This window comes from Onychomys torridus, chromosome 3, assembly GCF_903995425.1.
Source record: "Onychomys torridus chromosome 3, mOncTor1.1, whole genome shotgun sequence".
NCBI classification, from domain to species: Eukaryota; Metazoa; Chordata; class Mammalia; order Rodentia; family Cricetidae; genus Onychomys; species Onychomys torridus.
This window is the reverse complement of record NC_050445.1, coordinates 45563834-45590262: the sequence shown is the minus strand read 5'-3', so window position 1 is coordinate 45590262 and position 26429 is coordinate 45563834. Positions and strand designations below refer to the sequence as shown.

The window sequence follows — 26429 nt, the reverse complement described above, 5'->3', positions numbered from 1 at the left end:
AAAAAAAAAAGCAGTAGCCCTCTAATATACAAATGATAAAAGGGCTGAGAAAGAAATCAGAGAAACAACACCCTTCACAATAGCCACAAACAATATAAAATACCTGGGGGTAACTCTAACCAAGCAAGTAAAGGACCTGTACAACAAGAACTTCAAGTCCTTGAAGAAAGAAACTGAGGAAGATGTCAGAAGATAGAAAGATCTCCCATACACATGGATCAGTATGATTAACAGTAAAAATGGCCATTTTACCAAAAGTAATCTATAGATTCAATGCAATTCCTATCAAAATACCAACACAATTCTTTATAGATCTTGAAAAACAATACTAAACTTCATATGAAAAAACAAAAATCCAGGATAGCTAAAATAATCCTGTACAATAGAAGAACTGCCTGAGGTATCACCATCCCTGATTTCAAGACCTACTACAGAACAGCATGTAATGAAAACAGCATGATATTGGCATAAAAACAGACACACTGATAAACAAAATCAAATAAAAGATCCAAGCATAAATCCACACTCCTTTGGACACTTGATTTTGACCAAAAAAAAAAATCTATACAATGGGGAAAAAAGCATCTTCAACAAATGGTGCTGGCATAATTAGATTTAGGCATGTAGAAGAATACAAGTAGATCCATATCTATCACATTGCAAAAACCTCAAGTCCAAGTGGATCAAAGACCTCAACATAAATCCAGTTTCACTGAACCTGATAGAAGAGAAATCAGGTGATAACCTTGAATATATTGGTAAAGGAGACAACTTTCACCAATAGCATAGACACTAAGATTGAAAATTAATAAATGGGACCTCATGAAACTGAAACCCTTCTGTAAAGCCAAATAGGACAAAACAGCAGCCTATAGAATGGGAAAATGTCTTTACCAACCCAAAATATATAAAGAACACAAGAAACTAGACATAAAAAACCCCTCAAATAATCCAATTAAAAATGGAATACTGGCCTAAGCAGAATTCTCAACAGAAGAATATCAAATGGCAGAGAAACATTTAAGGAAATGTTCATCATCCTTTGCCATCTGGGAAATCAAATCAGAAAGACTCTGAGATTCCATCTTACACTTGTCAGAATAAGATCAAAACACAAGTGACAGCTCATGCTGGAGACAATGTGGAACAAGGGGACCACTCCTCCATTGCTAGTGAGAGTGCAAACTTATACAGCCATTTTGAAAAACAATATGACAGCTTCACATGAAATTGGTAATTGATCTACCTCAAGACCCAGGTATACCACTCTTGGGAATATTACTCAAAGAATGCCCAGTCATTCCATAAGGACAGTTGCTCAACTATGTTCATAGCAGCTTGGTTTGTAATAGCCAGAACCTGGAAACAAACTAGATGTCCCTCAACTGAGGAATGGATAAAGAAAATGTGGTACATTTGTACAATGGAGTACTACTCAGCAGTTAAAACAATGACATCAGGAAATTTGAAGGCAAATGTTTAAAACTAGAAAAAAATCATCCTGTGTGAGGTAATCCAGACCCAGAAAGATGAACATGGTATGTACTCACTCATAGGTAGATATTAGCTGTAAAGTAAAGGACAACCATGCACAGACCCAGAGAGGCTATGTAACAAGGAGGGCCCAAGGAGGGGACTATCAATCTCCTAAGGAAGGGGAAATAGAGGAGATCACGTAGTTGGATTCAGGGTGAGTGGGCATGGGAACTTGAGGGACCAGATTACAGGGTAGGTGGAGGGGAGAGTACTGAGAAAAATGACTGGAAAGTGGGGCTTTATTTTTGGAGTCGGGTAGAAGCCTGATGCAAGGGAAACTCCTACAAGTCTACAATGATGGCCGCAGCTAAGACTCTGTGCAGCAGTGGATGCATAGCCTGAACTGGCCGTCCCCTGTGATTACTGACTATCCCAGTTTGTCAGTGGAAAGCCTTCATCCAGTGACTGATGGAGGCAGATTCAGAGACACATTCAGCCAAACACTAGGTTGAGCTCAGGGAGTCCTGCTGAGGAGAGGGAGGAGAGATTGATGGAGCCTGGAGGATCAGGGACATCAGAGGAAAATCCACAGAAACGGCTAGCCTCACTCATGTGAACTCACAAAGTCTGAATCAACAACCAGAGAGCCTGCATGGGATTGCCCTCTTCACATATGTGACAGTTATGTAGCTTAGTCTATTTGTGGGACTCTCAGCAATGGGAGCAGGACTGTCCCTGGTGCTTTGGCTGGCTCTTGGCAACCTATTCCTCATGCTGGATTGCCTTGTCCAGCATGAATACAGGGGGAGGTACTTGGTCTTTTGGCAGCTTTATCTGCCATGCCTTGCTGGTGTGTGGGGGAGGCCTGCCCTTTTCTGAGCAAATGAGGAGAAGGGGTGGATTGGGGTGCAGAGGGCAGATGGAGGAGGGAGAGGGAAGAGAGGAAGAAGTGGAGGCTGCAGTCGTGATGCAAATAAATAAACTAATTAATAATAAAAAGAGCACAGACTCTGCTATCTCCTTGCTGTCTGGCTTTAAGTGACTAACCATTCTCTATACAATAGCAGTAGGCATAGAAAGTGCTTAGCTGAAGACTAGCGCAATAAACATTACAGCAGTTAAAAACCCTAACTGTCGCTAGCTTATAGAGTGGCTACAAGATTAAACACATATTCGTGACAAAATTGTATTTTCTAAACATGTGGCAAGGGAGTACAACACATGCTTATAATGAAAAACAAGATAGAGCCAGTGGTTTTCAACCTGTGGGTTGCAACCTCTTGGGTCATATATCAGATTTTTACATTATGATTCATAATAGTATCAAAATTACAGTTATGGAGGAGCAACGAAGTAATTTATGGTTGAGGGGTCACCACAACATGAGGAACTGCACTGAAAGGTCCCAGCATTAAGAAGGTTGAGAAGCACTGGGTTAGACCATTATTATATTTGGAAGCATGGAGGAAATTTTTTTCTCTCTGTAGACCTTCACCTGTGTAGACTTGCACTAGACATTCTACCCAATGGAGTCTCTGTGGCCTCCTTGGACATGAGAACAGGTGACTCCCCACAGTTACAAGACATTGTGAAATTAATTGTCCCCTGGGATAACTAACCTTGGAGCGCAAGGAAGGAAATAGTCTTTTATTCTGTTTTAATCCCTCTGGCCACATCAGAATTTCATACACCAAAGAATAACTCACCATTTTGGAAAAAAAAAAAAAAAACCAACCAAATAAAAGGCCCCTCATGGAACGACAAGAGCAGTGTACTTTTGTGGAGAGACTCACTTGTAAAAGCAGTCAACTGAGTAGTGCTCACACTAACAGCATTCGAGGTAACTGGAAATTTCCACCAGCATGCACTCCCAGGTGCCACCCCTGAGCTGGTGTGGAACACGGGTCCAGCACAGCAGCATACCCTTAGCTGGATTCTAAAGCTGGAGTTTCCGAACCTTTTCACTAACGTGAAACACAACAAAAAGAAGACTACTAGATTTGGTTAATCTTTAGAGTAAAAGGAAAGATGCCTTTATAAAACAGTCAACATTCCAATTGAATAGCTTGAACTGTTTGGGAGGCATCCAGGCTGCGGGACCCGGACCTGTCCTTAGTGCATGAGCTGGCTGTTTGGAACCTTGGGCTTACACAGGGACACATGCTCAGCCTGGGAGGAGGGGACTGGACCTGCCTGTACTGAATCCACCAAGTTTAAATGAATCCCCAGGGGTGTCTTGGCCCTGGAGGAGATGGGAATGGAGGGGAGGGGCTGGGGGGAAGGTGGGGGCAGGAGGGGGGAGGACAGGGGAACCCATGGTTGATGTGTAAAATTAAAACACAAATATAATAATAAAAGAATGAAAAAAATAGTCAAAATTCACAGAAAGTACATTTTGAAATTAAAACCAAGTAAATACATAGGATATATTTTTATTAAGGGGTGTTTTTGAACATGTTAAACTCATTAAGGCTTCAAAAGAAGCCTTTTTAAATAATATGAAAACTCCCCCGATCTTACATAAGACACCATGGCAACATTAATAGGCTGTATGTTTTGAAAATCTCCTGGACAGTCTTGGCCAACAACTCAAAAGGGGGCTTCTCATGTCTGTTATTGCGGGAGGGGGGGTTGTTCAGTGGTCTTTGGCTCTTAGAGGGAGCACCATCAGTCCAGATGAGAAAAAAATTGATTAAAACTATATGAACTATAGTTTTTCAAAGGTATGCACTATAGTTTTTTAAAGGCAAGTGGTTAATAAGATGATTCCTTGTGGCATTTTCAGACATTCATATTGTTATTTTAGCCATTTCCCTCTTCCTGTATTGCCTCCCCCCACCTTTCCTGGGGAGCCTCCTCTTTTCTCTCTTCTCCTATCAGACGGCATGTATTCCTCTTTAGCCTCCGTCAGTGTTTACCTCCCACGCCCTCCTAAAGAGTCCCCCCTTTCTCACTTCCCTGACCAGATCAACTGTACCCTGACATTCCCCACTCCACTGTTTCCATTCCCACTGTACTGGCAACAGTCCCATCTTACTCCCTTCACTTCTGTAGTTACTACAGACTATGTATGTACTCACACCTGAAGACTTGGAGCTAGGAGCCTCCAATGAGAGGGAACAGAGTGACCTAACTCTATATGACCCTTTCTAGTTGCTGTTGCCCTTGTTGCCACCCAGAGGTGGACAGTAAGTCCCTACAGCTGAAGACACTATACACTGCAGAAACAAGATCTAAAGACCTCTGCACTGGAACTGACCTGGATGCGCTCTCCCTGAGGCCGAGCTTTCATGGTACCAGAAGGTACCACACAGGCTTCCAAAGGAGGGAAGCAACCAACATCTGTACCCAGATATGATGCCTATGAATCACATCAATAACAAACATGGTATGATAACCCCAAGACTACAATAATGACACACATAAGTTGGTGGTAACCAATAGCCTTCTAATTGGACTTAAGACCTGCTTAACAAGAGGGAGACCATGCCTTGTTCTGGAAACCTAGCCCACTACTCGGTGCTACTGAAATTGTGGTTATTGGGAGGAGTATTTACAACCACTAAGTTACTAAACCAGCACAATCCCTAACAACAATCTATAAATATTTGTCCTTGTATAACAAGAGTTACTGGGGTCCAGCCCTCAATAACTCTTTCCCAGGTTCTGGGCAAGAATCTACAACTAGCTGGGAATTTAATCTTAGAAATATCAAAAGAATCTATGCACAGCAAGCTCTTTCAGGTCATTCATTTTATTGTTCTAAGTCAGTTCTTTCTCCCTAAATCTACAGCTTCTTACAGCTCTCATTCTTCACTTCTCTTTTGCCTGACTCCTCAGTATTTCTAACTGGTGACTCCTTGCAATCCTGAAAAAGTTTCAAAACTCTCAAGGTCATAGCACATTCCTAGAATAGACAATAAGGAGCAGAACCATTGCTGTAGTAATGCAAGGTTCCAAGGTCTTAGGATCAGAGGTAGGGGGCTCAGTGCCAGTGACACAAACTCTCAGACACCGATTTTATCAGCAGACTTAGCGAGCAAAGAATTGGCAGGCTTTTCTTTGGGTGTTTTGTGTTAGTAACTTTGGTAGACACCTGCAACTCTGCACAACTGTAAAGTTTTAAAGTTATGATCTATATACAAAGGCCTTTAGTCTATTTAGAACTTGCTCTGAGGTAAAAATGAGCTAAGTGTGTGGAGTTTGTGTTGGACTGAGGAGAGAAAGGAACAAAGCAGTCTTTAAGTGTCTACAGTCTCATGGGACATACTGGCTATGAAGTATATCCTAGTATATTTTCTATATATTAAAATTATATAGCTAAGTGAAAAGTCATCTTCCTGATCACCCACAGATATATGTGCTCATAAGACTGAGATGTAATCATGAGATTACACATATATAGTACATGAAGATGCACAGTAATGGGACTATATCATAGCTGTTATTGCACAAACAGTTTACAACAAGAAACAGCCAATTCATTCAACAGGCCATAACTCCAACATACCTTGAGTGATGGCTTAGTCCTCTACCAGAACCCTTGGTTCTGACAGGTTGACCTTTTGAACACTAGTGGTCACCTGCTGTATACTTCCATGGCCTTTTGCTATCAGCAGCTCTCAATACTTGTACCAACAGATACATGTAGTCTTCACCCCTCATCAAGGAAACTTCTCTTTGCAACAGAGACCACTACAGAAAATCACAACCCATCAAAATGCAGAGTTATTGAACCCAGTCCCACTGGCTACATCTACATCTACATCTACATCTACATCTACATCTACAAAACATCCCTTCACCTAAGGCTTAGGGAATCTTGTAGAAAATGGAACAGAAATCACAAGAGCCAGAGGATCAGGGAGCTTGATGTGAGAGTTTGTCTCTCCTATTAGTCTCAGAACTATACCCACAAAGTCTCACCAACATGACTGCCCAAATGTGAGCTGAACAAGGATGACACCAATGGACATTCAAAGAGGATGATATCAGATGCAAAAGGAACTCCATTTCCCCAAATTCTGGTGGTTAGACAAAAGCCAGCATTTCTCAGGAATTTGTGAAGCCAGATCCCCTGTGTTAAAAGGAGCCTTTCCCCTTATTATTGGCAAAAGGGACATATGGCTCTCTGTGGTGCCTATTAGCACACCAAAGCACACACTGGCCTCCAGGCTCCTCAGTGTCCCGAGTACCTATTACATATTTCAGAGTCCATGCTGGCACCCTGGCCTTCTGGGCTCTACTCACCGCCTCTCTTCCCTGAATGTCTCCAGCTCATGGGCTTCCCTCCCCACAGCTACCTATTCTTATAACACCACTATTTTGGCCACAAGCTCTTTTGGTCCTCTCTCTGTCTTCCTTTCTCACTTTCCCTGCTCTCTCTCCTCTGCTCCTGGCCAGGCCCAGTCTGCTGGACATGTTCAGACTACGACTGTCTCTCTCTGCTCTGAACTCTTCCAGATGTCTCTGTTGCTTTTCCCCTAATTCTACAATGAAAACATTTCCCATAACCATACCACAGAGTGGTCATGTAGTCAGTTTATACAGCTGGGGGAAAGTCCACGAGGCCCCAAGCCTACATAACTATCGGCAACTGAGGAAAGCTGGGAGCGGGAGAGGTGGTCATCCCCAGGAAAGAACACACCACTTGGTTGTGTGGTGCCAAATGGTCAGCCTTGAAAATATACATACAAGTAACATTATATGCAATATGCCTATGATATATGTGTGTGTGTATATATAGCAATAACAATTAGTGAAAAAAGCGGCCATGAATTTGAAGGAGAGTGAAGGGAGGTAGGAGAGGTATATGGGAAGGTTTGGAGGGATGAAAGGGAAGGAAGAAATGTAATTATATTGTAATCTCAAAAATAAAATAAATAAAAAAGAAACCAGGGCTAGCTAACAGCACTAAGGAAGTCAGCTACAGAGTAAAAAGAAACTATGCCCTTGTCCATGACACAGTTGATGCTGAACCATTTACATATAGCCTTGTTAGACCCTCACTATGCCAAGAGAACTTGACTCAAGTTTCTCAATGTTCTGTGTGATTCTATCTTTTCCCTCGGTTCATCTAAAAAGTGAAAAATTCATCAGGTTGACATAGCTGGGCACTGATACCGCCCTGATAGAGTTTCCATAGGGGCAAAGAGTCAGTAGGCTTGAATTGTTTTGTATTCCATGTTCATTTCTCAAGATCTTGGTCAGGTGAGGCTAGAAAAAGACCATGACTTCAGAACATATATTCTATATAATATACATATATATCAGGCTATAGGATATATGACCTAAAATATACATATATATATACATATATACATACATATGTGTGCGTGTGTTTTATTCACATCCAAATGATGATAGATGACAGATACTGTTGTAAGCTATCTATAAAAGATCAATTAGGTTGGACGTAAAATGGTGAAAAAAAAAAGGGGAAATCATCCAAACACTAAAATAATGGAGATATTCCATAAGTATCAGAGAAGTCAAACTGCCTTATCGAGTTTGACTTCAATTGGTCAGGGAAGTCCCCATTTGACTGTACTGGCATAAGGATTATCAGTAAGGGACAGAAGTGTTGAGAAGTCTAATAATGGCCAAGGGCTACACAGAAACACCTTAGGAGATTTCTTGGGGAACAAGGAGAATTAGCAACATTTTTAATTCTAGTTATTTATATGGAGGGATATTCAGGATGATTGTCTTTAGTAGCAATAGAATGCTATCCATGTTGCTCTTCCTCAAGCTGCCTTGGCTTAGGGAAATGCACAGAGAAGAATAGGCATATACATCTAATTTTCAGTGTTCGACCCCAGTGAATGCTGTCTTACCGCCTTCAATCTCCGTGCGTGGAACTCTGCTGCTGTGAAGTACCTCCCTGGCTTGAGCAGTTTATCAGTCATGTTTGATATATACACACCAATTTTAGTCATCTGAGTGGATGTTGTATTTGTAGTTTGTTGGACCTTTTTTCTCTGAAAAACTGTCTAAAATAAAAACATTAAAAATAAGCACTACTGGATAATTTCCATTGTGAAGACAATCTTATAAACATCTCCAAGTGGATAGTGTGTTTTTTACATGTTTACATTAATCTTGCCTTTGTTATATTACTTGTCATACAATTAATTATGTCTGGAGTGGATGAAGTCCTGAGTGAGTATGTATTATTGACATGAGCATAGCCATGTCAAGGACCCTGTGCTTCAGACCCATGGGAATGACAAATTCCTCCCCAGGGCAGACTCAGAGCAATAGCAAGGCCTTCCCTTGGTCAAAGTAATGATGCTGATAGTGTGTGTAAAAAACATCAACCACAGCTTCGTCCTCCCAGATGACTACAGCCCAACGCTGCTCCCCAAGAGACCCCTACAAGATTAGCTGACTCCTTATTTAGTTGTACGCAATAAATAAACCTCTGTCTTCTGCAGTAGATTTCATAAATGCACCAAGTTTCTGGGCAGCTGGTGAATCTCCATCTGAGCATATGACTCACCACTGGATCGCCATTTTTCTGTCATTTCTTCATTACCTGTCACCCCAGTAAAGTCAATCCCAAAGCCATTCCAGTTATGGAAAAATTAGAAAATTTTGAGTGAACAATTGCTGATTCTATAACATCACACACATAAATGGGACAATAAAAACATTACCTGGGTGTCCCTACAAAACCGATTGGGTTTTTCAGGAATCTTTCTAGGTATGGTTTGTGTTCCGGCATTGTGATATTCTACTCCTGTTGTTTTATGTCTAAATCCACCGAGAAATGGCTTGTGGAAGTCAGATTTTACTATCTCAACAGCTACCTCCTCGTAGCGATCGGTGCCTAAGGAGATGAAAACCAGGACTGAAGGAAAGTTCAACACAGGGGCACTCTGAAACACCATCTAAAAGATGGCAGAGGACTCACCCGTCTGTATGGTGACTGTTATGATCTGGGAGCCTTCACTCAGGCCTTCTACTCTCCTGATTGGATATTGATCGGGATGTGTGGAAAATATCTCCACTTGGACAATTTCTTGTGGTTTAACTCCGTATTGGATTAGACTCTCACTATTCCCAACAATTATTCCTGAGAAAATGAAAGTGTTAAGATGTTTTATGGCAAAGAAAGCGTTGTTTCTGTTCATCCTTACTTTACATTGAGAAAATTGTGTATATTTAAGTTGTACTAAATGATGCTTCAATCAACATGTGCCCAGGTTGCAAAATGTGACCATTTTAATCAAGTTAACAAATTCAATACCTCACACTTACTTTTTACAGTGAGAACACTCAAATTTCACTGTCTTAGTCATTTTTAAGTATGTAATACATGCTGTGCTAAGAATGGTCCAATTGTTAAGGTGTGTGCTGCACAAACATGGGGACTTGAATTCAGATCCCCAGAATACACATCTGTAAGTCCAGCAGTGGGGAGGAGGATTCTGGGTCTTGCTCCCTAGCTAGTCAAATCAGAAGGCTCCTGGCTGAGTGAATCTACATGTGACAGGGTGTACAGTAGCACTAAGAGCAGTAGCCCATGTCCTGATCCTTAGGACCTAAACTTACAGAGCAACAGTGACTGCAGATTTGATTGAGGACTTGAAATGGGGAGCTAATCCTCACTATCTAGCTGTGCCCTGCATCACATATGCCCTTGTTAGAGAAGGGAAAAGAAAGACTTAACTCGGGGCGGGGGGGGGGGGGGAGAGGCAATGTGACACAAGCAAAGTGAGATCTGTTGAAATAGGTGTCTTTAGGGATGGATGAAGGGCCAAAGAAGCACTGAACGCCAGACTTGCAACTCTAGGAGCAGGAATGGCAAGCCAGTGGATTTCCCTCTAGATACTCCAGATAGAGAGCAGCCCCACAGACACCTTAACTTGATCCCACGGAAAATGGCATAGGACCTCCACCCTCCAGAACTATAAAAGAAGTTTACTTTGTTCCTCTATGTTATATTTATCATTACAGCAGTCATAGAAAACTAACACACATTCCCTTGGCCCTCTTCATTCCTCTATTCTTTTCTAGAGTGGGCACAGACTCATCAAGCTTGAGCTACAGTTCTTATGCTGGAAGAAGGCACCTGTTTTGCAGGATGGTTGGTTAGCATAGACTCTCACATTTCTCTGTTTGGTGCTGACATGAACTTGCTACCCAGAGGTTGAACTGGCAACTATAAAAAGAATGACCAGTCATAAAACACCAACGACAGAGCTCCTTTATTATCACTATCCTTTACCTGATCTCTAAGACTCTATAGCCTCCAATTTTAAACTTCAAATTTGAGTTAATATCCTGTAGTTTAAACTTCCCTCTTTGATGTCATACATTTCAAACTCAGCCACTTATTAGCACATTGACTTTATAGGAGTTCCCTGAGTTTACTTTCCAAATAGTTAGTAACAATATATATCTCCCTCAAAGGGTTGTTGTGTAAATTAAATGATGAAATAAGCAGGATATTTTTGTAGACATATTAATGCATGCTGAGGACTCAACCATTGTGATTATCATTATCATTTTTGTTGATAATCACTCTATACTTCAGTTTGGTTGGCCCAATCAACCTTTAGTTGGTTATTTCAATACATCTTAACATTCATTCACTCTTGTATGATTTAAAGCTTTTATTGCATTTTAGCCACTTATTTATTGTGTGTGTGTGTGTTTGCATGCATGTATGTGTGTGCATGTCATGGCACAGGAGTGAAGTCAGAGGACAACTTGAAGGAGTCAGTTCTCTCCTTCCACCATTTGGTCCCAGGGCTAGAACTTAGGTTTTTAAGGCTTGGCATCAAGTACTTTGACCTGCTGTGCCATCATACTACCCTAGGCTTTTAAATTTTCATCTAGAATTAAATTCATTCTCTGGAAACTATTTGTAACATTTTTATAAGTCAATACAAAAAAAAAAAAAAACCACTTTAATGGAAACATTAGAATTTGTTCATATGTGCCCAGTTTAAACGTGGCAGCTATGCTAACCACAGTTACAAAGAATTTATCTAATTGCCACAGAGGCTGAATAACTTAAGCAGAGACTTTCAACAACATCCACATAATGTAAGTAAATTTTACATTGTGAAATTTACCTTAATGTATAGAAAATTCATAAACTATATTTGTTCTTTATTTCTTATCTCCTTCTTTTCTTCTTCTCCTCCTCCTCCTCCTCCTCCTCCTCCTCCTCTTCTTCTTCTTCTTCTTCTTCTTCTTCTTCTTCTTCTTCTTCTTCTTCTTCTTCTTCTTTTCCCTCCCCTCTTCCTCTCCCTCTCCTTCCTTCTCCTTCTCCTTCTTTTCTCCTTCTCCTTCTCCTTCTTCTTCTCGAATTTTTGTCCATTTCCCCTCCACTCACTCAAAATTTCATCAAGTTTCCCCACCCCTTTGGAACTTATCCCAAGAATTTTCATTTTTATTGACTGAAACATCCTATAGCCACCCAGGTTCCTTTCTCTGTAATATTCAAGTATGAGTGATGATTGCCATGAAAGCATTTCCACAGTGTGTGGTAACTACCCCCATGTAACGCTTCCCTGCTTGACTTGAGGACAGGAACAGTGCTTCATGATTCTGAGAAAGTTCAGTTATATCCAAAGAATCTAGACTAAAACATGTGTATATAGAAATGCTTTAAATGAACTAATGTATAACCACATTGTAATGCTGAAACAGTAAATACTAAGATACATGTAAAGTCAAAGATTTTGGTAATTTAAATGTTAAAACCAGAACAGTCTTGATAAATTTATTAGCCTTCAAACTTACCTGCATGTGTTATTTGCAGTACGTAATGTGGGATACGTAACAGGCGTGCAAAGTGCTCCTTGAGATATCTAAATGGAATATCAACTCTAACAGGCATTATGATTTCCTGGGCTACAGGAACAAGTACAAATTTTACTGTAAACAAAAAGAGAGAAGAATGATCATCATCAAATACAGGAAGGATCAACAGCCTATTCCTAGAGAAGAGGAAAGTAGGACATGGGTCTGTTCTGTGATATTTTGTGTTCTGACAAATAAGGCTTCCCTACAGATCAGAGGGCGGAGCTAGCCACTAGTTAACCATAGGGGCCAGGCAGTGGTGGCACACACCTTTAATCCCAGCACTTGGGAGGAAGAGCAGGAAGATTAGGAGTTAAAGGCCACCCTGGGCTGCAGAAGATTGAACCAGTCTAAAAGAGAAACAGAGCTGGGTGGTGGTGGTGCATGCCTTTAATCCCAGCACTAGGGAGATAGAGACAGGAATATAAGATGGATGGAGGAGATAGGATCTCACCCCTATTCATTCTGAGGATGCATAGAGGTACAAAGTCTAGTGGCTGTAGACTCCAGAGCTGCAAGCAAGGGCTCCCATCAGAGTCACCACCTGCCTGCCTACTAGGTTTTCCTTTATTTTTTCCCCAAGCCTCTGAGCGAGTTTGGGATTTTTCTGTTGCAGCCTCTCTGCAGCAAACTCCACAGGCACTTGGGCTCCAACACCACTGGAGTTAGCTGCTTTTGCACATTTCCCTGTGCAGACGGCTGGCTCTTTGACTTCTTCCCTCTCCCAGTGGGTTGTAGGCTTTCCCTGGACCCCCTCCTCAGGCTGCTGCCACACTAGGTAGTTGCCTTACACCTGCTCCAGTTTCTACAGCTGCTACTATACAGCAGCAGTCAGCCTCACACTTCACTGCCAGCGTCTGCAGATTTGGTGAGACAATCATAAATTCTTAAAGGGGGGAATTAGTTACAGAGAGAGAGAGTTAAAAAATGGGAAACACTATTATGATGGAGGGAGCTAGATCTCTGTATGCTTATACAACACATCGTTTAAAAATGGAACAATTAAATGAGGGGATAATCAATTTAACTGGGATTTACATAATGTGAATTATCATCTTGATAATCTTTATTGTGAGTTGGATAATTCCTGGTTTATCTCTAAAAAAGTTGGTTGATATGAGTGCCTTAGAAAAACTAATTAAAATGGATCATAGAGACATTCAGTCCCAGACAGAGGGATTTAAAGGAGAACCAATCTCACCATCACATTATAAAATTAGAGAGGAACAGCCCAAGGTTTTCAAACAAACAACATTAATTTATCCAGTCACCTTACAGAAACTGCCAAATGACAGATATTGAATCTCATAGCCATGATGATGCTTAGATATGAGAAGTAATTTTCAGAGGCTTGAAGCAAAATCAAAACCCCAAGTGTTTTAACTGTGGCAAACAAGGTCACCAAGGGATTGTAGACAGAACACTTCTAGAAACAATGCTTTATCTAGGAATAATCCAAACAACAGGCCCCTCTCTTCTGGATTGTGCAGAAGGTGTGGCAGAGGCAGAAATTGGACAAGTAAATGTAGATCAACAAGGGACAGACAAGATAGCCCTTTGCCATTGGAAAACACCTGTGGGGGAGGGTTCTCACAGGCCCCCATGTCAAATTTGGTTCAGTCTTTTCCTGTCACCATGAGGGAAACTCCTTCCCAGAACAATGGAAGGACTTAATGCCTATTGTAAAAAACCATACTGCTCTGGATGATAGAACAGCTTCAGAAAATGAAACAAGAATTTCAGGAGAAACCATAAATCAAAACTGATAAAGATTAGATTTAAACAAGAGAGTCCTCTTGATTAGAAGAGGTGATAGTTCATCAAACAGCGTGACCACTCAATGTAAACTAACTTATAAGACTATCAAATGCTTTTCATTTGATCAGACATAATTTGCCAGAAGGGAAACTCCTCAAAGTTAGGGTTGGGGGGTGTTTTTCTCTTTCCAGGAAAATAAAAACCACCATCTTGAAAAATCAATAAAGACCTTTAAACAAATAAACATTCAAAGAAGAAGGGAGAACTACTCAGAAAAAATTACCAGGAAAAAAAAATAATCTGACCAAATGCAATCTTCCCCTTGGGACTATGGTAATGCCGCTAAGCTGAAAAACACAACCCAAAGATCAGCTTTGGACTACAAACTGCTCAGAACAATTTCAGGGTGGCTGGCTAAGATGATCCAGCCTCACAGACTAGTCAGGACTCGAGACAAGCCGTACTCTTTCCCATCACACAGAGACTGGACAACAAATGACACAGCCAGCTTTCACAGGACTTGACAACTATCCCAGTTTTTTTCAGAGTCCCCTAAGGTTGCCATTGCCCCTAGACAGCAGCAAGCAATTTTAAGAACATGATGCCAACATTTCCAAAAGGTCGGGTGGTTGGTTTCTGGTTGTTTGGTGGGTTATGGAGATCTGTCATCATTTAGGGTGATTGGTTACAAGTTGTTATTGGTAATGGTCAGGAAAAAAAAACTGAACAAAGGAGATCAGATTCAGGGATCTTGTTCTAAAAAGAAAAAGGGGGATATAGAAATAGGATTTTTAAAAAGGTAGGTTATTGAATCTACTTTTAAAAAGCAACTGCTAGTTTTAAATATTTTACATTGGCTCAGATTTTTGTATATTGATACAAATTTGAGGCTATTTTTGTTATACTGCATATGTTATAGAAATGATAGGATGAAGAGGTATATTATTGAATCTACTTTAAAAAATGCAACTGCTATTTTTAAATATTTTTACACTGATATGGATTTTTGTGTATTAATATAAATTTAAGATTATTTTGGTTAGAACATACTGTACATGTATGTGTTTTTAGTCTTGTACCTATACTGCTCATCTAACAATGTAATATAAATTTCTAGTCCTTGAAAGTTATTATTTCAAGCTATTTAGGATAAAAAGAAATGCAGGTTAGTAGTTAGTCACCTATTACAACCAAACTTGTAGTCATGTTAGGTATGTTTTCAAGGTCAAAAAGAGATATGTTTTAGATAGACAGGTGGTCTTCAAACACTTCAGAAATCTATAGAATATAGCATTTAAGGTGTTTTAAGAATGTAAGTTTTTTGGTTTTTGTTTCTGTCTGCTCCCGGCAGCACCAATCTATTTCAGAGAAGATGATGGGCATCAAAGAAAAGTCCATATGGAGTTTACTTTCTTTGTGGCAAAAGTTAGCCATCAAGCAAGAAATTGCCTCTGCCTTGACTGCTGACAGTATGTTGTCCAAATTGGACAGGCAGAACGGAAAAGAAAGTGACTGCAGAACTTAGCCAAGACAAGGTAGGACAGTCCTTCAAAAATCCTGCTTCATAGAAAAGTCTGTCAGATATTCTAGGTTGAAGATGGATGCCCCAACATTGCAGAGGAACCTTGGGTCCAGGAAGCCAGCTGTTTCTGTCATTTCTTATTTTTGGAAGCTGTTTGCTCTATACTTCCTTGTTTACTCAGGTCTCTGATGGAGTTGAAGAATAGATAGTTATAGTTTTCCTTGTTACCAGACTCAGAAAAGAAACACACTAAAGAGGTATAAAGTTCATAATATTGAGAAACATAAAAAGATAGTTTTGGGTTGGTGATGCAAGTTTAAGAAAGAAAGTGAATTAGGTACAACACTTTGGACTCACCAAAATAGTTTAGATAATGGAGTATTGTCTCTGAATTTGTCAAAAGCTAATGGATTAGACATTATTAGTGTAATTATTGCCTTATATATTTGTATTTTGTTATTGTACTTATTGTATATAGTTTTTGTGTTAGTTAAAACCTTTGCTTTTTGTTTAGACAAAAAGGAGGAAATGTTGTATGATATTTTGTTTGTGTTCTGACAAAGTTTGCCTGGAGATCAGAGGGTGGAGCCAGCCACTAGTTAACCACAGAGGCCAGGCAGTGGTGGCACACATCTTTAATCCCAGCACTTGGGAGGTAGAAGCAGGAAGATCAGGAGTTCAAGGCCACCCTGGGCTGCAGAAGATTGAACCAATCTAGAAAAGAAACAAAGCTGGATGGTGGGAGTTCATAGCTTTAATCCCAGCACTTGGGATGTTTATGCCTTTAATCCTAGCATTTGGGAGGCTCACACTTTTGATCCCAGTACTTGGGATGCTCAAGCCTTTGATCCCAACACATGAGAGGCTCATGCCTTTACCCCAGTACTAGGGAGGTGGAATCAGAATCCCCCCCCCCATTAAGTCTCAGGATTTGTAGAGACAAGATCTCCCCCATTCAATCTGAAGATCCATAGAGGTAAGAAGTTTCTAGTGACTACTGCTCTGCTTCTCTGATCTTTGAACTTTCACCCTTGATATCTGACTCCAGGTTTTTATTGTTAAGACTAATTAGGATTGAGCTTCATGGGTTTTTTGTTTGTTTGTTTGTTTGTTTGTTTTTAATCACTATGCTTGTGGCATAAGTTACAGTCTCAGGAATTACTGAAATATCCAAAATGGCACTAAAAATTCACATGGAGTAACTAATTTGAGAGCTATTGGGTTCTGTCTGGCAAGTTTGGCTCACTTTATCTTCCCAGCCTGCTCCTTGTCATTCATGACTTATGCAGGCACAGTATACAGCATCATCTGAACTGCCACCTCTGTGTTCTAGAGCTACATTTCACCAAAGTCAGTTGCTGTGGTTGAGGTAGGATGGAAAGACAGAGAAAGTATAGGGACATGAAAAAGAAAAAGAGCCCCTGCCCTATCAGACTGCTTCTCAGTGGGTGAGAAGCAAGGATTCCGTACAATTGAAACTGCTTACAGCCTTTCTTCCACCCCAGCTCTAAGCCTTCAGTCCTCTAGGAATCTCACCAGAAAACACATACATAGAGAAAAGACACATACTGAATCAACCCCTTTATGCAATCCTACTGGCTCCTGGTTCTACTTTATCAGACTATAATTCCACCCAATGTATCTCTGAAGCCATCCTATAATGTCACTTAAAAAGAAAGAGAAAAGAAAATAAATGTTTCTTAGCAACCTTTTGAAGTATAACTTGAAAACCACAGAAATGGCATATATGGCCAATGGTAAGACAATTAATTAGGACTCTGCTCCAAGAGTCCATGCCCACATTCTCTGGTGTAGCTTACTCCATGAGAGCTTCTCTTTCTTCTAACCTCATGCTTAAAGCCTGTAGTGAAATATCTTTAATAAATTCTCTAACTCTGAACCATTTTTGGATTGTTCTGAAATTCCCTTCTGTGTTGAAGCTAGGAATCCTGGTTTGGCTTAAGTTGAATGAGGCCCTTAAAAGATCACAGGAGCTCTTTAGATGCTGAGGATGCCTGTGTGAGCTGTCTCTGTGCCCTCATTGCTGATGATGCTATTACTGTTGGTAAGTCGGATCCCATGTTCTTTTTGCTATGGGTGGAAATTCTCAAAATTCACTGGCAAAGGAGAATCAGAACAGTCAGTAGCGATGCAATCACTGCATTGCTGCCTGCTTCTCTGTTACCAGTACTGGCAGCACCTACATGGCATCCACATGTTCTACGTATATCATTAAAACTGACCTACAATGAAAGCCAGTATGTGTTTTCCTGAGCTGTATATATGGTCTGTACCAGCCAGACAAAGACAAAAACAAAATGTAAACACAGCATGATATGTGAGGGAATACCCAATGCAAATGAGGATCTGGGTTCCACTTCCATGCTGTATCTTGCTAGCTATGCACAATAATTAATGCCAAATCTCCAAGCCAAAAAATAAAATAAAATAAATTTACTCAGGTTTTTTTCAAGGTTCCTAGATACATCTAATTCCTATTCTATTTGAAACACACACAAACACACACACACACACACACACACACACACACACACACACACACTTTAAACTGAACTTTTAAACCTCACAATTGAATTTTAAATTAAAACTACCCTTTGACACAAACAAGTAAAATGTCTGCTCTCCTACAACTAATACCTGTTGCTGAAGCCTCGCTTATTGATTTCTGCAAAGTCTCCTTTGAAGCTTTTATTTTACTCAGCAACTTCATCTCGTCATCTTCTGGCCTCTGATAATCTGGAAGTGTCTGTTCTTCCTGAGAATATGCAGTATTTTCAGGGGACACAATCTCTTCCCTGGGTTTGGCTTCATAGGACTTTGCAGTTGAAATGGTGCGTTCACTCTGTCCCTCTGTTGTTTCCTCGCTCTCGGTGGTGAATTCCTCCATTTCAGATTCCTCCTCTACAGTGATATCTGACTCCTCTGCATCTTCTAAAGGACGAGGGATACTGATAATGTCAGCAGTAGCTTCGCTGTCTGCTGCAGACTCGGCTTTTTTCTCAGGATCAACATGCTCCTCTGTGTCAGACATTTTCCTAAATTAAGACAAACAGTTAAAGTTACTCCACTGATAAGAGTTTCCTCACTGGAATTGGACAGATGGGGGCTCTGTGGCTAGAGCACTTGCTGATCATGCAGAGGACCTGGGCTTGGTTCCCCAGCACCACAGAGTGTTCACAAGGGTCTGAAACTTCAGTTCCAGGGGATCTGATGCCTTCTTCTGACATCCATGAATACCATTCCACACATGATACACATACATATATGCAGACAAAGCTCTCAGACACCTGAAATACTGATCCTCTTTTTTAAAAGTTTATTTTCTTTCTAGTGACAAGCATCAGGTTAAAGCACAAATGGGGTTTTAATTTAAAAATTAGTGAAAATTAAAAATAACAGAGAACCTTAAAATAGAATTTGGAATATGATATTCTCTGAGAATATTCAGGAAAAAATCTTCTTTCATATTCAATGAAGTATACATCTTTAAGAAAGGACCTAGTTGTTTTTTGGTTGGAGCCTTTTTTTTTCCAGAATATAGAACTAACATGGTATTAACGATTCTGGCAATAGAAAGGATTAAATTTTTCAAACAACCGATCAGATAATGACCTGGGATAAAAAAAACACGCTCTGCATTAGCTCTACTCTCACAAGAAGCAGAGACCTCAGTGACCTCTGACCCCAAAATAGATATCTTATCAAATGTAGGACATGCTGCAAGGTAATTGGAGTCAAAGTTACAGTAACTAAGAGCTGGATTTATAATTCCAGGGGTTCTTCTGTTGCAAGGTTGGCCTTCCATGATTCAAGGAGGTGATGACTGACGTTTAAATGATGAAGCCTATTGGAAGGTCTTCAGGGTCTCCCTTCAGAAGGCATTGAGATAGTTATCCTAGGATCCTGAGATGAATGTTTTTGGAAAGAAAAGTGGTTTATTTAACTCACAGTCCTGAAGAGTGTAAGTCTAAGCAACATGGTGCCAAACTGGCAAGGGAAACTCTGGCTGTACCACCTCATGTCAGATAGAACTATGGTAGAAGGAACGGTCTTAGGACTGCCAAGACTGGGGAATGCCCCACTATAAGCTACTGGTCAACTCCAGTTGTTAAACAATAACTTCACAATCAGAGACTGTCCTGTATTTGCAAGTCAAAACATGACAATGAGTTAAAATGGAGTACAGTGAACATAGAGAAGGTTTTGATCTTCACTCAGCTAAGAGAAGCTGCTGATTAATATCTGTTCCTAACACTCCCCATATGTCTATTAACACATTCCAATTGCATACATGAATATGTATAAACACTCACTGCAACATGTTTTACTTGTAAATGACCAAGCATGCACATTACAGGATGAGCTGGAAAGTGCTGTGATGCTCCAAGCTACATAGGTACCAACGGCATCCCAGCTACAATTTGGAAGATTTTAAAATAATTTTTTTGTTGTTTTGTTTTGTTTTTGTTTTCAAGACAGAGTTTCTCTGTGTAGCTTTACGCCTTTCCTGGATCTCACTCTGTAGATCAGGCCGGCCTCGAACTCACAAAGATCCACCTGGCTCTGCCTCCCGAGTACTGGGATTAAAGGCATGTGCCACAACCACCCGGCTTAAAATTAATTTTTAATTCTCTAAATTTTACTATAATTTTATAATATTAGCTATGAAAGAGGATATAAAGATAACTGTCTTCTAATTCTAATTTTTGTCTAGACTATTTTGGGTTTGGTAGTGAATAAGTACATAAAATGTACTTGATATTTGAAGTATAAAATTGAATGTAAAGTTCCACATCTTTCATTTCAAATACCTATTCTAACTGTATGAAAGTGCATTGGGTTGTATAGACTTTGAGTCTGGTTAAATTTGGGTTTGTGATATTTTTATTTATTTGCAAGTTTTTAAGTTAATGTTATAAAATTATTATTAAGTTAACATAGTTTTTAAGAGACCACAATATCTTGAAAAGAAAAAAATAAAGCTACTAGAACAGAAAAGGATAAAATAAACAGTAAAAGAAACCTTTTGTTGTTAATGCTCTAGTTTTATTTCTTAGTGTCTTTTTTTTTTTTTCCAGAGCTGAGGACCGAACCCAGGGCCTTGTGCTTGCTAGGCAAGTGCTCTACCACTGAGCTAAATCCCCAGCCCCTTATTTCTTAGTGTCAATCAATAAAGTTATGCAAATTGTTCATGGATGAATTTATAATTGGAACCATATATCTTTAAATATATAAACTTTTCTGTATATTTTAAACATTGATGCAGTTTTACTTGTTTTAACTTAATATATCCTTAACATTCATTTATTTATTTATGTGTTTATGTATTTATTATTTTTGGGTTTTTTTTGGTAACCAGATTCCTCTGTGTAACAGCCCTGGCTGTCCTGGAACCCTCTTTGTAGATCAGGCTGGCCTTGAACTCACAGAGATCTGCCTGCCTCTGGCTCCTGAGGGCTGGGATTAAAGGCGTGCACCACCACCACCACCACTACCACCACCACCACCACCACCACCACCACCACCACCACCACTGCCCAGCTTATGCTTAACATTTTTAAATGTTTATTTCTACCTCATTTTTCTCAACAATTGTGTAGTAACTTCATTGCAGAGCTAAGAAAGCCACATTGTATTCTATTCTTGCTCTACTGAAGAACATTTCAACTGTGTTCAATTTCATACAAGTAAAAAGTAGGGCTGCAACAAATGTACATCATCTGTATTTACAAGTTTAAACACACTAAAAAAAGAAGTTCCTATAATCAGGTGAAAATGTCAAAATGCATGTAGATCTACATCAAATTCCATCAAGTGGTTTTCTTAAAATTGAACATGTGATATTGCTGCTCCTTGATATTTATTTTCATCTTTGTATTGGGACATTAAGGGTCTTCATTTAAATATCTCTTTGTTGCATGTTATAATTGTGTCAGCAATTATGATGTTTTATTGTCTTTTATTAGACTGAAGTTTTGGATTCTTTGGTAGGGAAATTTATTAATCTTTTTGCTTATGAGTTTCCAAGTTTCATGATGTGCTGGAAACACTGCCTCACATGTAGCATCACTACCTATGGGCATCCACACAAATGTATGAACAATAAGGCAGAGCAGGGAAAACCTACAGGAAGCTGTTCTAGAATACACAGTATTAACACAGAACAGTGTGCACTCATGTCAGCTACACAACACATACACTTTGAACACCTCTGGAAGATGCATGGTGGAGAGGAGGGAAATGGGTAGTGAAAGATGTTTGCTATTCAAGTTTTCATTGTTAGAGCATGTGATGATTTGAATAAGAATGGCCCCTATAGACTCATCAGGGAGTAGAACTCTTTGCTTGGATTAGAAGAATCTGAAGGTGTGGCCTCGTTAGAATTGTGTCTCTAGAGTGAGCTTTGAGGTTTCAAAAGCCCATGTTCCCCCACTCTCTCCCTGCTTGTGGATCAGGATGTAGCTCTCAGCTACTGCTCCAACACCTGCCTGTATGCCACCTTGCTCCCCACCATGTGATAATGAACTAACCTCTGAAACTATAAGCCAGCCCCCAATTAAATGCTTTCTTTTATAAGATGCCTTGCTCATGGTGTCTCTTCAAAGCAGTAGAACCGTGACTAAGACAGACTGTCTGTCACACTGTTTAGTGGAGGTGCAGGCCTCTCGACAAAGCATATCACTATGTAATGAAGGCTGGTCTTGACTCTCCAGTGCTAAGAGGCATGCATCTCCAAGAGTGAAGAATTTCCCTCATTTTTATATATTATCTATTCAAAAAGGCTTTAGTCTTATGGTTTAAAAATAAAACACAATAGCTATTAAGATTGAATATAAAAAAAAAACTCTGCCCCTTTCACTTCTAGTGTATGATTTCATTTCTTCCCATTTAAAGCCTGCTGCATCTGGAATACCAGTGAGGTAGAGAGCCTGTCTTGCCTTCTTCAAAATAGGCTTCCTGACGTTTTTATTAGGAGGTGAGGTGAGGAGTGGAGGGAAGCAGTGTGCCTTCTGAGGAAAGTCCAAAGGCCCTGAATTCCTTGTAGACTGGAAATGGTCTCCATAGAAGGCCAGATCCGGGCACTTTCCTCTCCTTCTCTAGCATTACCATGATCAGCACCAAGGAGGCAGAGTGAGGTACACCTCCCACCTTGACCCTGTGTTGATTGAAGATATCATAATCAAGGGTGGAAGAAAGTAGCTAAAGAAGGGGCAAAATGAGGTGTGATGCTTTGTAAGGTTTTTGTTCAGCATTATCTCCTGACCAGATACTCCCGGTGCCCAACCGAAACTGGCACCCCTGAAAGGTCCCTAAACCAGAGTCACCCCCACTTAGAACCCGCAGTCATCTATAGGAGGGACGCCAAATGTGTCCCCTTACCTGCTCAAGAAACACAGCTATTACCTACAGACCAAAAGGTTTCTCCAGTCCTCAGAAGCAGCTTCTTCCGGCTTAGATGTTCTGTTGCTGGCCGTATCCTAGCAACTGGCAGCTTCCTCTGCCAGGGCACCGCCCCCGCGCAGTTGCAAAGGAATCCGTCAGCAAGAGCAAATGGGGAAAAGACCAAAGTGAAGTTTGTTAGCTGCCAGGAACCTAGACCTTAAGATGATTTGAAGTTAACCTCTCTCCTCTGGGAGCTCTTACACTTTTGAAAAGGCAGTCTGTAACAGTCTAAACTCACAGATGACTTTTTCTTTAAAAATGCAAATATGAACACTGAGAGACAGAGATGATAAAAGAACACAAGATTACAACAGTGACTGTCTACTTACTTTTGTCCAATTTCGACCCTTGGTGTAGCTTCCTGGCAGCCAGAGAGAACAGGAAAAGTCGAACTCTTAAATACTCCTCTTTATAAGTCAGGAAAAGCAAAGCTTTTGTTGTTTGGTTTTCTATCATCAAATTCTTTAAAAGTTTTAAAAATCACAGTTTTGGAGATCAAACATGCTCCCTGCACAAATTTCAAGTGGTTATGTTATAACAGCAGCTAACGTTTAGTAAGTGTGTCATTAAGCACCAGATCTATCTTTCGAATAGTCGGGTGCAATGATTCTATTGAAGGACTGCTATTAGCACTAATGTACTACTGAGAAAGTACACAAAGATTTGATGAGAGAGCCAGGATTAAGCCCAGCCCAGATTTTAAACCCCTATGATGTGCTGCTGTGACCAACATCCTCTAATGTTTAAAGAGATTAATAAAACTAAACACTTTATGTTATAGAGTCCACTCCCTCATTCACTGTGTTCATCTGCACACCCTGTTGCTACAATTCCATCCATCTCTTCACTAACACTCACTTTCTCACGCCTTCAAAAGTTTATCATTCCTTGTCCTCCTGCAAGGGGCAGTAATGAAAGCACTTGGTGAGGAACAGAGGTCAGAAATGGGGCAAAAAGCAGGCAGCAGAAAGGTTCACGTCCTTACCACTCCCAAGTGCAGCCTGACCTTCACTACCTGTCCTGATAACGTATTGAGAATGTACTATGAACTTTATATGCTAACTTGTACAACAGGAATTCTTAGAGTGTACTTTTCTTAGATGGTCTATGTAGCTTGATTAGCTTACTAATATATCAAGAACACACACTCAATTTCTCTCTTACAAACACATAAAGGTGTATGGCCATATGTCAATGTCCCCTGAATGAAAATTGGTGATAAATACTACTAATTACAAAATGAAAACAGTGCCGTACCAATGCTTTTGATTTACTTTTCATCCTAAATCTGAGCAATCTTGCTTAGGTCTTGTTCAAAATGACTCATCTACCTTCAGTCATCTTGGCATTTATTTATAAACTTTCTTTTAATGTGCTCCTACTTTTACAAAGATGCCATCTAGTGGCCTTATGAAATCAAGCATTTCAAAGTAACTCCATATGGAAATGCATGTTGATAAAAATGGCTAAGTAGGAAAAAATATTAGAATAATTATTTACAACACTAAGGACCTGGAAATTGTTTTGGAAGTTATCTCTGGATTAAATTTGCATCATTTGTGAACTTGTGAAGGCTCATCACGACTTTCCTGAAATTTCTGAAGTACACTAGATATGTTTAAGTTTGAACATTTCACTGAATTTTGGAAGGTGAATGTGGGCACATGGTATTAAGGAATACATCTCCAATCCCAAATCAAATACACTGACACTTCTGTGACAAAGATGTTCGTTCATATTAAAATGTAATACAGACCAGAAACAGCCTTCTATTGATGACTTAGGTTTGTTTTATTTACAAACGAGCTATGGGAAAACTTTCTATTCCATTGATTTTTAAAACCTAAAAGATTTGTGGGCCTGTTGTACCCTGAAGAAAAGAACCCATGATCAGAGAGTAAAATGTGACATTCTATAACAAGGCAGTATGTTTATCTCTAAGAAACGTACACGTTCCACACACACACAAAAACCCTGAGAATCATGAAATCCAGTAACGTATCTTACAATTTAGTCATAAAAAACAGAAATTAATATATGATCACATTTAGATATGCCACCAGAATATTATATGCTACTGTGAAACTACAAAGACTGCTTTGAAAATTAACTAGCCGTGTGGCGAACACAATTGGTAAGTTCTACGCCACTTTCCAATCGTACTTTGTCTTTATTCGTGTGATTTGCTATGTTCTAATTCCTCACAGCCACGTTCATGGAGGAATGTTCTGGTAGCATCAGCTTAGTCTGTGTCCCTCCCTGGTAGAATTCTTAGGAGCACTTTTGTCGAGTCTCCTTGCACGTGTACTATGAATAAACAAGGACTTCGCACTAGGTACCTGGGAGAAAAACAGTCTGTAGAGTGCTCGATTTGTAAGACCTTAAATTTGACTTCCAGAACCCATGTTTACAAAACAAAAGAAGCCAGGGTTCATGGCACATGCTTGTAATTCCAATGCTGGGGAACCTTTCCAGGCTAGTGAGATAGTCTGTCCAAAAAAGCAGTAAAATAATAAAATTTTTAAAAGAATAAGGTGAACAGTACCTAGGGAACCACACACCCAAGTTGTCATATGGCTCCCAAGCACACATATGCGTGAACACAGAGACAGACTGCTAAGTCAGATCTTCACACTACTTCATTTCACTAACTAGTTTTAGTTGACTCCCTCCAAAGAGACTTGCAAATACATTATCAATCTGAATGTACAATTTAAGACCTCACTGAACAAGTTTGTATGGAAAATTGAAGTTACTGAAAATAAACAAAACCGTGTGATATTCAGCAATTGGGCAGTTACCACTATAGCCCACCACATGCTTCTATAGGGGCATAACTTGTATACCCAGAGACTCCAAGAAAAGGCGCTGATACCAGCTTTTACAGGACAATTGCCCCACAGATTTTGACTCTCATCGTTTTGAATAGACACTCAGACTCACTCTGCTGACTTTCTCTTAAGAAAGGGAGAAAGCAAAAGACAAGCTTTGTCTTCTAACCTGCAAATCTGAGAGAAAGGTGAGGGGAGAACGGGCTAAAGGGGACAATGAAAACTGCCTCTTGGTGGCATCACACTCAATAGATTGTGGCCTCCAGTAAGTGGCAGCCCCCAGAGCTTACTCTACTAGGGTACCATATGAGTCCCCAAATATACCAGTCATCCTTATCAAATCATTATACACCCATTCAATTATTCCAAGCTTAATACATCTTTGGTTATGTTAGGTAGAAGCCATTTTCACTCAAAAACAAAGACTGCCCAGTAACTGAAATATTCGGCATTAAGTCCAGATGTGCAAAGCAAGGGCAGAGGTTACCAAACTTGAAGGTCATTTTCTTTCTTTTTTTTTGAAGCTGAGGATCAAACCCAGGGCCTTGCGCTTGCTAGGC

General features: G+C 40.0%; 1 protein-coding gene across 1 annotated transcript in view; it reads right to left on the bottom strand.

Moving 5' to 3' along the window:
• Positions 1-23041, bottom strand: part of Iqub (IQ motif and ubiquitin domain containing) — a 69463-nt gene extending 46422 nt beyond the window's left edge. The window contains exons 1-6 of the mRNA XM_036181808.1: positions 22976-23041; positions 18233-18630; positions 12235-12369; positions 9392-9553; positions 9135-9307; positions 8313-8468 (exon numbers count right to left, since the gene is read on the bottom strand). Coding sequence (XP_036037701.1) covers positions 8313-8468; positions 9135-9307; positions 9392-9553; positions 12235-12369; positions 18233-18626 — 1020 coding nt within the window. The 5' untranslated portion in view covers positions 18627-18630; positions 22976-23041. The remainder of the gene's footprint in view (positions 1-8312; positions 8469-9134; positions 9308-9391; positions 9554-12234; positions 12370-18232; positions 18631-22975) is intronic.
• Between the last annotated feature and the right edge of the window lie 3388 nt (positions 23042-26429).